The sequence below is a fragment of the Fusarium venenatum genome, assembly GCF_020744135.1.
Source record: "Fusarium venenatum strain MPI-CAGE-CH-0201 chromosome Unknown EDB82scaffold_2, whole genome shotgun sequence".
In the NCBI taxonomy this organism is placed as follows: Eukaryota; Fungi; Ascomycota; class Sordariomycetes; order Hypocreales; family Nectriaceae; genus Fusarium; species Fusarium venenatum.
In genome coordinates this window covers 2728628-2743930 of record NW_027072130.1, presented here as the reverse complement: position 1 = coordinate 2743930, position 15303 = coordinate 2728628, and the positions used below count along the sequence as shown (strand labels likewise).

At 49.4% G+C, this 15303-nt stretch overlaps 3 protein-coding genes across 3 annotated transcripts; all 3 read left to right on the top strand.

The window, feature by feature from the left end:
* Positions 1–1940: 1940 nt before the first annotated feature.
* Positions 1941–4853, top strand: EDB82DRAFT_574186 (uncharacterized protein; the record flags this gene model as incomplete). The annotated part of the gene is made up of 4 exons (XM_025733797.2): positions 1941–2052; positions 2358–2688; positions 3265–3929; positions 4007–4853. The coding sequence occupies 4 exons, from the start codon at positions 1941–1943 to the stop codon at positions 4546–4548; spliced, it is 1650 nt and encodes a 549-aa protein (XP_025584668.2). The 3' UTR covers positions 4549–4853.
* A 597-nt stretch (positions 4854–5450) lies between these two features.
* On the top strand, positions 5451–7013 carry EDB82DRAFT_474272 (peptidase C1B, bleomycin hydrolase; the record flags this gene model as incomplete). Its single annotated transcript, XM_025733795.1, has 2 exons — positions 5451–5662; positions 5711–7013. 2 exons carry the CDS (start codon positions 5451–5453, stop codon positions 7011–7013), a joined length of 1515 nt encoding a protein of 504 aa, XP_025584666.1.
* A 4754-nt stretch (positions 7014–11767) lies between these two features.
* On the top strand, positions 11768–14921 carry EDB82DRAFT_554442 (uncharacterized protein; the record flags this gene model as incomplete). The annotated part of the gene is made up of 2 exons (XM_025733794.2): positions 11768–14138; positions 14197–14921. 2 exons carry the CDS (start codon positions 11768–11770, stop codon positions 14442–14444), a joined length of 2619 nt encoding a protein of 872 aa, XP_025584665.2. The 3' UTR covers positions 14445–14921.
* Positions 14922–15303: the final 382 nt, after the last annotated feature.

Genomic DNA, 15303 nt, shown 5'->3' with positions numbered 1-15303 from the left:
AGGACTCTTTCGCACGGTACGGTACAACCCTGGGACCGAGGCACGGATCTAGTATCAGAAGCTAGTGGGTGGTCTGAGATTACTACCCAACATTGCAAATTATCTCCTCAAAGAGGATTCATTGTCAGCAAATCAGCAAGTGCTTTTTTTTGGTCGTTACAGCAACTGTAAACCTGGACTTGGTATAGCCTTGGCAAGTTAGTGCTTCTGGCTTGCTGTTCTATTGATATTTAAGGATTTGATATCAGACATGGAACATGGAACATGGTAAAGTACAGTGTGCGGGATATTGAAATGAATCGCAGACAAGAACATTTGTTCAATTGGTTCGGAGAAGAAGCTAATGACAAGGAACAAGCTTTCCTGCAGCTTATGATGCTGATGACGACGCTGCATTGAACGGGTATCGAATGCAATTGATAAACACGGAGGCTGGTGATTGCTGACAAGTGCCCAATCTGGTACTATTTACGAAGCAGAGGTTAGGCCATTGCAGCTAACGGAAGCTCCGAAGCCACCAATGCTATCTTTCTGCACAGTTTTGGTATTAGTTCCGCTCGAATATTGAGGCCATGGCGAGGCAGAGAAACTCAATGCGCTGACTGAAGGACGCGCTCAACGACAGGTCGCTTTCAGCTGTATGTGTGATATCGCATACTTGCACTAAATAATACACTCGCATAAAAGATCCGGCGCCATCCAATGGTAAGCTTCCACGATATCACCCGTACTCGTTCATTAATGATTACGAGTTGAATCATGGATCAGCCGCTGAAGCTGCAGCTGAACAGAGGTTGTTGGTGTGCCGAGTTTAGAAACATTTGAGAGTCATTGAAATTAGAGAGGTTAGGGATTTCACATGGCCACCAATGGGAAGGAGGCAACCATCTGCACGAGCCCACCAAGTCATCTCCTCAAACTGTGCTGCGACTAAGAATTTGATTCCGGTTCTGGCCTGGCCTTTGTATCAGCTAGGTCATTCTCGACTACCGGAGGCCAGGCTGAAGCAGTCAGTCACGCATTGTCACTTTATCGGTCCTGTCCTCATACGGATACACTAGGCGTCAATGGGCTTCAAACGGAGATCCAGAGATCTCATGAAGAGCATCGACGATAAAGTGAGTGGTTGGGGATACTGTGCGGTGCCGACCCCAGCGGCAGCCAGGTTCCACCCTTGATTACATGGTTGAAAAGTGGCGTTACTGGGCGAGATCAAATTTGGCATGTATGTTCGTCCAATGACGCGAGCTCTCCATGTTGCTGCGAGGGTCAGGAACGGACCAGCATGGGATCAGTGAGGTGAAATCCAACCGAGGGAGAGCGAGATCTTTGTGCTCATATCCATGCTGCCATGCTACGTGCCGAACAGGCCAGATGGCGTTCAACTCAGTCGACCAGGTCCGATGAACGCGGAGCGGTGACGAGATCGAAGCTTCATCTATCGCTTACGGGGTTATGTTCCACTTTCCATTAACGTTTGCGAGTTGCTGTTTGAGAGCCATGTCGAAAGCATGGACCGTGTCACATCTTTCAAGGTAAATCTGGAGGTGGGAAGAAGAATTGCGAGGAACAGGATGGGAGGATAGCAGGCTGACGCGGAAAGCTAGGTAGCTACCTGGCTGATTACTGGCTAAAGCTGGAGAGCAACTAGGTAATATCAGGCAAAGAGCTCCAAGAGCTATTGGGAGGCTGGCTGATTGTCTCTGGCTGAGACGCAGGAGGAAGGGTTAAAATGGCCGGCAGGCCAAGAAGGGGCTGCAAAACACGGAGTGGATGGTGGGGCCTCCCACATACGGGATTCGGGCTGCGGATCTAACCTCAATTTGGCAAGAGGTAAATAGGACGACATGCAGGCCCCCTGACATGTAAACAAGACAAGTGGTAAACAAGCCATCAACATCAACAAGAGCGAACAATCGACACACCCATGGGGGTGAGATATGGCAGTAAGGCAGAGAGAGATCAGGGCAGCATACGTGGGAAAGGGCTGGGCAAGAAAGGACACAACGGATCAACAGAACGCAGCGCTACCGAGGGAGCAACACAAGTACAGTAACCGCTCACAGAGGCACAACTCGTCCAATCCTGCCCCCGTCTTCAAAAGCCCAGTTTCGTTCTGAGTCCTGTCCGGTCCCTCTTCTCCTCCTACTCCCTCCAATTATCGCCATCCACATCGACATCGTCAATTCACAACCTCACCCAGACAAGAAGAAAAGAACGACTGAAGGCCTTCGCTCGCCATCACCCGATTCTTTTCCATTCTCTTCGACTTTTGTTTCGTAGGAACAAGAGCCAGAGAACTTCTTGTCATCCTTTCGAATTTCGGAAGGTTGTATGAGAAGCTTCTCTCGCGCCAGCAAAAGTCGCAAATCTGGACTTTGAGGCACGCGTCCCCGTTCCCTTCAGCATCTTCCCATCGACATATCGGGAATCCGAATCCCACACACAGACCGTTACCGAAACAAAGATACACGAAGAGGTTGAGATCAAACCCCAACAGCCCGAAGCCGGACGGGAAGGTGAAATATCTTCTGTCTCCGTCACCGCCGAACAGGTCCCTCCTCCTCGTCAAGAGCAAGAGTTTATCGAAGAAGAGGTCCATATTACGCGTGAAGAAGAACATTACCACCGTCCCGGTGTCCAAAAATTCGAGCACGAAGACTTTACTATCCGTGAAGACTCCCGACGGTACGTTCGATTTTACATTTCCTTTCATCTCCATTTAGGTCGCATCTTTTTCGTTACTTTTTTGGTCAATTACACGGGGGATACGATTTTCCCACGGTCGGAGAAAGCCCTGCTTGCTCTCTATGCCTAGGTCTGTATTCTCTCATCCCTCTGCGCTGATCTGGCCATGGAGACGTGTGAGAACAAGACTACAATTCATCACATCATTTTTCGCTAGGCGAAAGCAATTACCGTTGTCCCCGACCTTCTCCCAACCATCAGTTTTCACTTTCCCTTTTCTTGGTCTGGCTTGCCTTGACCATTACCCACCGCGCACGGAGCGCTTCAGTCCCCAGCCATCCCATTCTCACATCACTTCTCACATCACTTCTCATATCCTCTCTTCACACGCCTCACACACCCACCCCCTGCATGCTACCATGCCAACCCACTTCAGCTTGGCTGGATACCCAATTTGCTTTGCTTCCTCCCCGGCTCACTAGCGCCTCTAAGCCTGCTGGCCTGAGCAAGGCGGTGGAGCTATCTCAGGGGCCGCCGCCTCCCGTTGCCATATGATACGCAAACGACTTACTATAGACATCCATCAGCTAACCCAGACAAATCTAGACCTCAACCTCCCTCTCAATACCAACCTTCCCAGTACCACCAACCTTCCCACTACCAACCACCTCCCAAATTCCAAACTTCTCACACTCACGTAGAGATCGACACCCACCGTCATCCCTACTACTCCACCCCCATTGATCTCGCTGAACGTGAATACCGCCAGCGTTACCGCCCTGCCCAAGCTTTTTCCACAGAAGACCCTTCTTCCCACTCTCATCCTCACTACCAACCTCAAGACAACTTCAAAGCCAACAACTACACCGTTGAAGGCCGACCCGCTCCCCAATTCCATTCCTCTGAGAAGACTGAAATCAACAAGTTTACTGTTGACGAACACTCCTCTCGCCCTCAGTACAACCACACCGAGAAGACCGAATTCAACAACTACACTGTTGACAGCCGATCTTCCCGTCCTCAATACAACACCTGTGAGAAGACTGAGATCAACAATTTCACTGTTGACGCCCGCTCTTCCCAGCCACGGTACCGCGACACCAAGACAACTCAAGTCAACAGCTACGCCGTTGACAAGCCCGTTTCTCGTCCATCTTACAAGAAGGACGTGAGATTTACTGAACAAACCGTCGAAGCTTCAAAGTCCGACAAGTCCAAGATGGGTTACTACGACGACGAGGGTAAGTGAAATCTGTCACCCAGCGAGCGCCATCAAGCTCTCTATTCGTGACGCAATTCAAGCTAACCCAGTCACCAGGTTCTTTCCGCAACGGCGGCATCCACAAGCTCGGTGACAAGTCCCGCGACATTGAGGTTGACATTCGCGAGACTTCTCGTCCTGCCAATGACTGCGCTCCCAACACCGTCAGCATCCCCTGCCACCACATCCGTCTGGGTGATTTCCTCATGCTCCAGGGCCGCCCCTGCCAGGTCATCCGCATCTCCACCTCCTCTGCCACTGGCCAGTACCGCTACCTTGGTGTCGACCTCTTCACCAAGCAGCTTCATGAGGAGTCTTCTTTCATCTCCAACCCTGCCCCCAGCGTTGTCGTTCAGTCCATGCTCGGCCCTGTCTTCAAGCAGTACCGTGTCCTCGATATGCAGGAGGGTCAGATCGTTGCCATGACCGAGACTGGCGACGTCAAGCAGGGTCTCCCTGTCATTGACCAGTCCAACCTCTACTCTCGCCTCCACAACGCTTTCGAGTCCGGTCGTGGCTCTGTTCGCGTCCTCGTCCTCAACGACGGTGGCCGTGAGCTTGCCGTTGACATGAAGGTCATCCACGGCTCTCGCCTGTAAGCGTGTTCAACTGTTTTCTGAATTCGGGCAGCCGCTTGCAATGCGACTTCTTCCCAATGTTTAATTGAGTGAAGGGACAGCACTACCAGTCTCACCTCAACTGTGGGGAGCGGGTCTGGGCTGTCTCTAATCTTACCTGTACAATGTCAAGTTTCATAGGGGACCTGTTGTGTCAAGATGGTTCGAGTTTTGTTTGTGTCAAGATTGGATAAATGATATTGGCTAGCTGGAAATACTGGAGTCTTTTGTGTAGATGGGAGAGTTCTGTACATGAACTATAGTAATTGACAATTGATTCCGCATCTACTTAGCTTTTCATTGGTGCTCTATGCCCAACATGTGAATTGATGTTCCCTGTGGTAGATAAAGTGGCATCGGCTGATGCCCTGTAGCCATCAAGGTCTCGTTTTACCATGGGAAACTAACACTGTCCAACAACCATACCCTCGTCATTTTTGACACAGCAAGCTGCCCTAAATCATTCATCTGAAGTTATCGACTTCTTCCACAGCTGATACAATCATGGAACAAGTCACTCAATGAGTCTTGCTTATTTTTGTTTGAAGCTTCGTCAATTGAAGGGTATACCTACGTCTTTGAACCACATATCTCCTATTCTAGGAACTCTCCTCCCCACCTCATTGCGACCCTTATCATCAAGGTGCTTCCCCGCGCCATGAAATCTAGCCCAAGATGGATAGTACTTAAGGCTGCCTCACACGCAAGCTCATGATTGATAAGAGAGCGCGTGACAACTCTTAGTCACCTGGACAATTTCCCTCAGTGTTCTTTCCTATCTTCAGTCCATCTCATAGTTCGATTAACTTAACTCCCTTGAGGCTCACTCGATTTCTATATACACGAAACTACACTTCACTCACATTCAGATTTCCGCAACGATCATGGGTGCTCAGTCATCAAAGCCGACACTTCATGAGAAGGCAGTGCTCGATCGTCTCCATAGTCTCCAAATTCAGGATGACGAGGAGTACGTCGAGATCAGCAGCGATTTTGAGAAGGTTCCCCTTGGACCACTGGTTCGAGACGCACAAGGTCTCTCAGTTCATGTACTTGAATCATGGCAGGCTTCTATTCTCAAGGACCCCAAGAACAAGTGAGATACCACTGCCACAGTACCAACGTATGACTAACCTGAGAAAAGACTCGCTCTTACAGCGCTGAGCTCAACCAACCCAAGACAGGTTCTCACTTCACTGCCGACCGAAATTACGGACCAGCAGGTATTCAATGTTAAGATTCCGTTTGAAGGAGATCCTATCACAAACCAACGCTCAAGCGGTCGCTGCTGGCTCTTTGCTTCGACAAACGTCTTCCGCGTGGCCCTCATGAAGCGATACAACCTCGAGAGTTTCGAGCTATCACAGCAGTATCTTTTCTACTGGGATAAACTTGAAAAGTCCAACTGGTTTCTTGAGCAAGTCATCGATACTGCCGGAGAAGACCTCGAAGGTCGACTTGTCCAGAACTTGCTGGGTGATATAGTCTCAGACGGTGGCCAGTGGGATATGGTGTACAACCTTGTCGAGAAGTACGGTCTGGTGCCTCAGACTCTGTACCCAGATACCTGGAATGCCCAAAGCTCTGGCATTCTGAACAACGTCATCAAGACTAAGCTTCGCGAGTTCGCCCTTAAACTACGAGGATTAATCAACTCCCAAAATGGTGTTTCCGCCACCACACTTTCCTCGGCTAAGGACAAGATGATGCGTGAGATTTCTCTCATCATGACTCTTCTCCTCGGACCACCACCAAGTCCCGAGGATGCTTTCACTTGGCAGTACAACGATAAGAATGGCAAGGCCCATGAAGTCAAGTTGACCCCTAAAGAGTTTGCCAAGAACATATACAGCTCTGAATTCCGGATTACATCTACCACAATTGACAGTATGATATCACTCGTGCACGATCCTCGCCACAAGCCACTCAATTTGCTCTCAGTATCACGACTGGGAAACATTGTTGGTGGACGCGGTGTGAGCTATGTCAACGTTGATATCGATACTCTCAAGAGGACTTGCATCAAGATGCTAAAGGCCGGCATCCCTATCTTCTTTGGTAGCGACGTTGGCAAGTTCAGTGATTCTAAGTCTGGTATCATGGACCTCGATCTTTTCAACTACGAGTTGGGTTTCAACACCAGTTTACTCGGCATGAGCAAGGCACAGCGATTGACGACAAAAGAGAGCCAGATGACACATGCTATGGTGTTAACAGCAGTTCACCTCAATGAGGAGACAGGCGAACCTGTCCGCTGGAGGGTACAAAACAGTTGGGGTACTGCTGCTGGTGACAAGGGCTGGTTTGTTATGAGCGATGCCTGGCTTGATGAGTTTGTTTATCAGGCAGTTGTCGATCCCCGGTTCTGCAGTAAAGAAGTGAAGGATGTCCTCAAAAAGGAGGCCATTGTCCTTCCTCCCTGGGACCCCATGGGTGCGCTGGCTTAAAGCAGGCGTTCCGTTGGTGCACCCGGGGAGGCTGTGTCACATTGTTTTCGCGTATTACAACTATGGAATCGATATTTATTATGAGGATATGTCCGAACAAGCCATACTGAGAGCTATTACCACATACACAAAGTTCTGCCATCCAACAATGTTGTTTCTTCAGTCACGTGCGCGTTGTCCTTGTAGGACATGACATGACGATGGATCGAAGTTCGAGGCAACACGATGCAGTCACTATATGTCTTGACATAAGGATTACAAGAATATCATTAGACGTATGCGCACCTCGGCACAATGAAGCTTCACCGCTGTATGTTATGGGGTACAAATTACAATAATCAACAGATGTGTATTTGATCCTGGATCCTGGTCTGCTCCTTACATGATTGTTGGTCCCATCTCTAACAAGCTGCGCTTGAAGCAAGTCCCGTCCCACATAGCTTTTGTACTGGTACCATCAACGGCATTTGAACATACCGACGGAACACTCAACTGTTCTCAGCCTAGTCTTCCTGTAGGGTGAGGGTTGAGGTGTCACGCTGTATGGTTTTGTTCATGGCGCGAAAACGTACACAGAAAGATCAGCGCTGCTTGGGCCATATGGATGGATGCCCTAGATGCCCAAGCAAGCCCTCCGGATCGAATATCATTGTTTTCTGATTGTCTTCTTTGGTGCCACATTGTGGAGAAAGTGTTCGTCTATACTAAGCTTATTTGTGATTTGTCGACATCAGTTTCTTCTGATCACAATGAAACCCGTCAGACAACCTCATATGACAGGAAGGCATGAGTTTCTTACTCCCTTCGGAGAGGTCATAGCTTCGTTTCTGACAACCAAAGAGCCAGGTCATCGTTGACTATGACTAGTAGCCCCCAGCCGCTCAGCGGTTCCGGCTCTCTTTGTGAATTTGTCAGATGCAAGTTACGAGGGTGTTCCTGGCCGTGTCTAACCAGGATGGGCTTTCTTCAGCTACCGAGCTAAATGTCCGCACCAAGCCTTTCCAGATCGGCTCAATCGAGTGAAAATCAAGTTTCTTATGTAGAAAGTTTGCTGGAGTTGTGGATCTACTTGGATATTCGCTCAGATCCTGAAGTAGTGGAGGTCACATTCAGGCGTTGATCAAGGACAAGGGCGGTTCCACCCCCAGGTGCTGATGCGACTTGAGTTTGACTTCCTACTTGTTCTAGTGGGTAGTGAGCAGTTATCTCAGGAAATGTTGATGTGGCATCAGACTTGAAAACAATAACAAAGCCTGGCTGTAAGATTGGTCCGCGCTATGTGTTAGGTTAGAGGTATCTGCGTTGAGGCAGGCTCGCAAGGGGACCAATGCGTGCGTATAAGCGAAATGGACTCGGACCAACTAGAGAATAGAGAAAAACTTACATTCAAGGTTTGAAAGGTGAGGCTCTCTAGATCCCGTAATTACCTATCACTTGTCAACTAGTCTAGGTACATGCTTAAGAACCCACATTCTGAACGCTTGTACGGACGAGACAGGAGCACTCATACGATGTGCCTCATCGTGCAGAAAATTTACCAACCTGGTTGAGTCATGAGGACTCTGCTTGGGCATTGCTTGTTGACAGTAGATGTTAAACTGGTTGGCTCTTTGGGTCAAGCTCGGTGAAAGACCTTCCCTTCCCCAGTCAGTGCAACTGTCCTATCATGCGCCAGCGAGGTGTCTCGAGCAGCCCTTTGCATCAGGCACTCGTCGAACAAGGTTGAACTGAACTGAACTCTGAGTGTGGGCCATTCCCTTGGCTGCTGATACAATGACAGGATGACAGATAACGCTTCTGGACTCTTAAGTTAATCCAGGATTAAATGCGATGCTCATAATTGGACGACAGGAGCGGTTATAGAAGTGATCCATTGGATAAGAGAGGCTTATTGTGATACTGAGCATACTCATGGCATAAATTAGTATGGTTGTCATTGTATTTTCGGAGCATTGCCGGGTTTTTGGATGTGTAGAACAGGCTGTTTGAGGTTACACAATTTGAGAGTTGTCAGTTGACTTCCTCCCCGGAATTGTCAACGCTCCATAACAAAAATAGGTTGACCAAACAAGAAGGAGCACATGTTTCATCCCATAGGTACCTACTTACTCTAGGTACCTAGGTATGAGGTAAATGGTGTTGGTCAAGTTGGGCAGAGAAATAACGGCCCGTTGCTGGTTGCCTCTTCATACTTGGCGGCTACGATATCAAGATCCCATTCTCTCCTCGTCCTGTTTGTAAAAAAGCTCTCTCATCAGGATAACGCATGCTACCCACCTAACTATTTGCACGTTACCTGCCTGTTAAGCAAATCTTGATCAATTTATACTTAGCACTCTTCCTCAGCCTGATCGTCGCTGCTGGATATCGAAACTCTGTTGAGGCTTCAACAAGCTACCCACTTGATTTGGAGTAGCCTTGCCGACGTCTCATTTGTGCCTGTTTCACCTCGGATCTGCATTCTCAAAAAGCCATCCAATTTACCCAGGAGTTTATCCTCAGCAGCGAGACGTTGGCTGCAGATCTGTTCAGGTCCTAATTGTCTTCGTCATTCTTGCGGGCAACTTTTGGTTTTAACATTCGCCACAAAAAAAGATAAACGAGTTTCAAAAATAGCAGTGGAAACTCGTCCAGGCCGAGGGGGGACGTCATTGCCCAGACCAGACGCAGAAGCTAACGTTACCGCAAACATACTTTTTACTCACGGGATAACAGAGAAATCTACACAATAGCTGCAGAGCCTCACGATTCAAGAAGCAGCACGGTCAACGGTTCTAGCTCAGGTCGGGCAGCCCACCTTGGTCCTGGTCTATAAGCTATTTGTCTCAAAACCAAGGGTTCACGAGGTCCCTGACCCTGGCATCGAAGCCTGACAACTCCATCCCCACTATATTGCAGTAAGCGGACGATTTACAAAGTCAACCCCGGTGGACCTTTCCGAAGCCCAAGACCCGGGCGCCCGAGTCTGGGATCAAGGCTGTTCTTCTGTTGGGTTGTTTGGGCTTCTGTTTTTGCGCCCGAAGCATTGTTCCGCTAGCACTGTCAATGCTACATCTCCAGAGAGATTCAAACGTTCCATCACTTATTTGAGTTAGCAAGCCTGGCGGAAAGCCCAGAAACGCTAAGCCCAGAGCCGGCTCCGCCCAGACACGGCGGGATATCCTTGGGATTCAACCCAACTCTCTAGCGTGTGCGGTGTTGAGACGACAACAGCATACAAGACCGACGTTGAACAAAATTGCAATTGAAGAAATAAAACCTAGCGAATCACATAGAGTCTGTAACGGGTATCCAGTGAGATCCAGCAAGAGAACTTTGCTGCATGCACCCGTATCATCTCAACTGCAGACAAGAGGTACTCGATCGAAGGGTCCCTGTATGTATTACCCTTGGCGCTGGCAACTGCACATCCTGGGCTGGTGACGTTCTCCCTGTCTCTTACCGAGACTAGGTACCATCCACACGGGCTTTGAGAAAAAAACGGTTTCATGGTGACTTCGACTGACGCCAATTTCTGTCCAGGTACCCAGCCTGCACCTGTACGTACAAAGTCAGTTTGCGTTCTCCACGCCACCGCATCGATCGTCATCGGCATTCCCATTACCTCAATACCGCGTGAAAGACGTTGGGATTAGTCTACCGTCAGGCTAGCTACCATAACGGAGCATATCACTTCTCTTTGAACCGTCTGGCGTGCCCCGGAGCCCTTTTCGGAGAGAGCACATTGGCTCTCTGACAAAACATCGCCAACTGCTTCTTCTGCCATATTCTCCTTCATTCTCTCTTTCTGCACCTTTTCCCAGTCTCTCCATAATTCTTGCCTTTTATTCTTCTGATATTGCCCCTCACCCCACCTCGACCACCTTTTGGTGGTGGACCCTCGTACAAGGACAAACACACACACAGCGCAGAACAAAGAAAAGTCGACTGTCGGGACTGACATCCTTTACCCGGCCGTCTTTCTTTTTATTTGTTTCAGACCTACTATCGTAAGTATTCCGTGATCTCAGTTTCTTGACAATTTGTGTAGTTCTGTTCCAGACTGACTGGTTCAGGAATGAGCGGGACCAACGCCAATTGTCTACTTAGATACTACCATCAATCCATCAATCGACCAAAGAGCCAGCCAAGCAAACAAGCCAAATATCGATTTGGTTGCATAAACAGCGGAGATTCCCTTTTCTGTCTTCCTCAATTAGTCAGTGGCCACGTTTCGAGGCAGTGTTACTGTCAACCTCGTGGTGACTCCTCGAGACCGGCGTCATCTTGGCCGTTATCATCCGATTTCAACGCCAAAGCTATCAGAGAGGAATACTGCCAGAATCGACTGAGACTCGCTCAAAAAATACTCCAGAGGAGTAAATTATCCGGGGGCATTTAAACCGGAGCCATCATTAAACCACCAAACCCTGGGCTTGTCGTTGTTATACTACCGAATATTAATCCTGTCATTGCTAGCCAAAGCTGACAAGGACCGACCAAGTTCGACCCCTCCTCACGTGGCCTTGGCTTCAAAGTAGATTGCCGTCATTCCGCTGGGTGGACTACTTACACTACAATACGCCACTGCTGCCCTCCACTCACTTCAACGCCTGGCGACCCAACGCTACCGCTCTTCTGCACAGCGTCACGTTTTGTCCAACGTTTCTCACAACTCGACTTTGACTTCAGTCGCTGTCGGCTTCCAGCAGCACGCATAGTCTGACAACTGAGTAATCATTTTGGTATTCCAATCCCGGTAGCCCCACGTCATCATGACGGACCGTTATCGCTACCCGTCCTCTGGACGAGCGGCTACGTTCTCGAATCATGCGAGGACTTCATTGCCGTCAAGCATTGGTTATACTTCTCTGTATGCTGGTGATATGCATGTCATGCCGACTTCTACCCGTCAGCAACAACCTATCCCAACAACAACGACAACACCACGAGGATATGTTACAACTACTTCTACAACACCGACTCCCAACACTACGACTCGCACGTACGCCGTTACCCAGGATCCTCGATCACACAGACCAACTACTAGAGATGTTACTCGAACGCAGAGGTCCTCCACTCTCGATTCCACGAGTCGGCCACCGGTTATTGTAATGACCACCCAGAAGGACCGTGCTAACGGTACCAGTTCTCATTCTTCCAACGCCCGTCCCGGAAGTCCCATACGGGACGAGTATCGGTCGAGCGATGGGCAGTTCTACACACAACCTGCCTCATCTATACGTTCACGCAGCACAGCCCGCTCATATGCCGACCAGCCAGGTAGCGACAGCTATGGTCGTAGTAGCAGGGACCGCAGCAACAGTTTGGTGCGCGACGATCCGTACCGCAACAACCGTCACTCTGGTATCTACCAGAGCAACCCACGCCAAAGCTCCAACAACGTCGATTATGGAGACGATGGGTATCAGTACACCAATGCGGGCGAACTCGTTCGCTATGATCTTGACCAATCGGCTCCGACAAGAACTCGAAGACGTGAGAGTCTGGACCGCGGATACTACCGCCCCAACATCAATTACAATGCGGACCAGCGAACGTTTAACGTCGATACAAGTCCCGACTTGAGTCGCAATTATATAACTACAAGCACAAGCAGCCCCTCGAACAGCCGGCAATACGATAACCGAGGAGGCCCTCCACCTAGTACTCGTGGCTTCGATAAGATTCGAGGGTATGAAAGCCCACGAGATTATGCCCCGATGCCTTCCAAGACACCGGAGCCTGTATCCACAAAACAGGATGTCCCTCTCGTTGCCACTGCCGAGACGACGAGACGGCCTCGACCAGTGTCTTTGTACCAGGAAGGACCGCCCCGTTCTTCGCACCATGATGACTACTACCGTAGCCGAGAAGACGAGAGAAAAATGCGCGAGTTTCGTGAACAGCCCGAACTTGAGCGTTCCCATGAACACGAACGCTCACACGAGACTCCGTATTTTCATGATGACCGAGTCACTTCTCGAGGGTTTGGCATTCGAACTGATCTGGCTGATGAACACGATGAACGCCGCGAACGCCGCCAAGAGCCCAAGAAACGCTCCGATGAAGATCTGCCGCGTGAAACCGAGCATGAGCGCGATGATCGTCGCCGAAGTTGGCTTGATTCGAAAGAGCCCCGCCGTGATAGACGTGAGAGTAAGAAGGGTAGTGACGATGATGAAAAGGAGCGTACTCGATTCCGTGATAAGGTGGCCACCGGCCTGGGCATCGCTGCGACTGCCGTGGGACTGGTTCCTGCAATCAAAGACGACGACAAGCGTGAAAAAGAGTTCAGCAGACGCAAGGGCTCTGACGACGAACGTGAGCGTGAACGAGATCGTGACAGGCGGCGAGAATCAATGAAAGGCGAACGGCCGCGCAACCTGGAACGCGATCGATCGCGACAGCGAGATCAATCACGGCAACGAGACCAGGACCGTGGCTCCAGGGACACAAGCCGCCGACCTGGAGACTCTCGTAAGAACGGAGAGGCAGTAGTTTCGTCTTCTGACTCGGATGAAGGCAAGAGATCAACTAGGAGACGCCGCGATTCAAATGTATTCAACCCTAATGATACTTCTGATTTGAGGCAACTTAAGGATCAACTTGCGGCCTTGAGCACTACCGAAAAGGAGAAAGAAAAGGAATCCCCTGTCGTCGCTGAAACCACATCACGCTCCTCGTCACCCTCAAGAGACTCCAAACCCGTGGTCGAGTCTCGGTCGTCCAGAGAACACCGTTCCTCACCCGACTCAAAACCCCCCAGTCCTCCTGGAGAGGAAGTTCGTGGTCGTGAATTGCAGCAGACTTCTTTGGACGACAAACAAGTCCGTGTAGTGTCACCTCCTCGTGACAAGAAAGACGAGAAACCTCTCAAGGGTATTTTGAAACAGCCCAAGGTCAGTTTCCCAGAAGAGCCAAATCCTGTCCGCGAGGGTGTTGCACCTCATAAAGAAGACAAAAAGGCCAGAGAAGCACCTGCAGGTGCAAAATGGACTAAAATCAGCCGCAAGGTTGTGAACCCCGAGGCTCTGACTATTGGGAAGGAGAGATTCGAGGTCAGAGACGACTTCGTTATTGTGCTTCGGGTACTTAGCAAGGAAGAAATTCAAGCGTATGCCTCAGCAACACAGGTTCTACGGGGTAAGTCCACAGCTTAGATTCATTCATCTATCGGAACATACACTGATCTCGTACGCAGAGAGACGACGCCGCGACGAAGATGGTGGTGAAACGGATCGGGATCGTGATAGAGACGATGATGAGAGAAAAAGGCATCATCGCCATCGTCGCCATCGTGAAGACGACTCGTCGGATTATGAAGACAAGGATCGTGAAAGGCGCAGGCGTCACCGAGATGAGGAAGAGTACGACACTAAGGCAAGAGATTCTGACCATCATCACCACCACCGCAGCCACCGGGACCGCGAGCCTGTTCTGGAAGCTTAATCCAACAAGCAAGCACATAAAGATATATACCACCACCACCAATGACTGCTTTCTTTAGATTATGGAGCGTTATATTGAATGTATTCAATGAAAGGATTTCACCATCGGATTTGTATCGAATTTTAACATATATCATCAGCATGAACTGAGCGGTTTAGCGAGGCATTCAGGATACGTAAAATAAACAAAATAACATTTCGGCTCAAAGATATCTTCAGTACTGGCTTCTTCATTCTGCAGTGACTAACAATGTTACATATGATGTGAATGCCTTGGCCTTGGCATGGAAAGGCTTTATTAACTCGTTCTCGGCCAAGAGAATCTTGACAGACGGCCCGGTACTATCTTTGAGTTTGAAGCTTGAAGAAAAAGGTTAGTCAAGCGATTAACACGTCACGATTTGGGTAGCAACAGTTTAATGTCGGGTGCCTACGGTGGCAAACTGTTGATGAGATGGAGCCAGATGTGATGAAGGGATAATGCCGAGCTACTTACTCAATAATACACTAACTAGCAAGTAAGTTCCAACTCTGTTAAGGAAACTCGTAGGGCTATCCCTATGTTTATGTCTATTTTTCGTTAGTGTCAAGTCTGAGAGGGAGGTGTGAGCTTGGCTTAGACTGCCGTGGACAACCTATTCGACTACTGACAAGCACAGCCAAGTGACACTTAAAGTATGTGAATTCATAGCATTCTTTAGGACGACTCCTAGCTCGCATATAGAGCTTAAAGGACTGCCACACCTAGATGCACAAGATCTGTGCAGAGGCTGCCAATTTCTCAATCACGAGACCAAGAAGACGCAACCATTATGGGCCTCGGTCTTGTACCTATGCCAGTGCCCGCAGTAGCAGGTTCA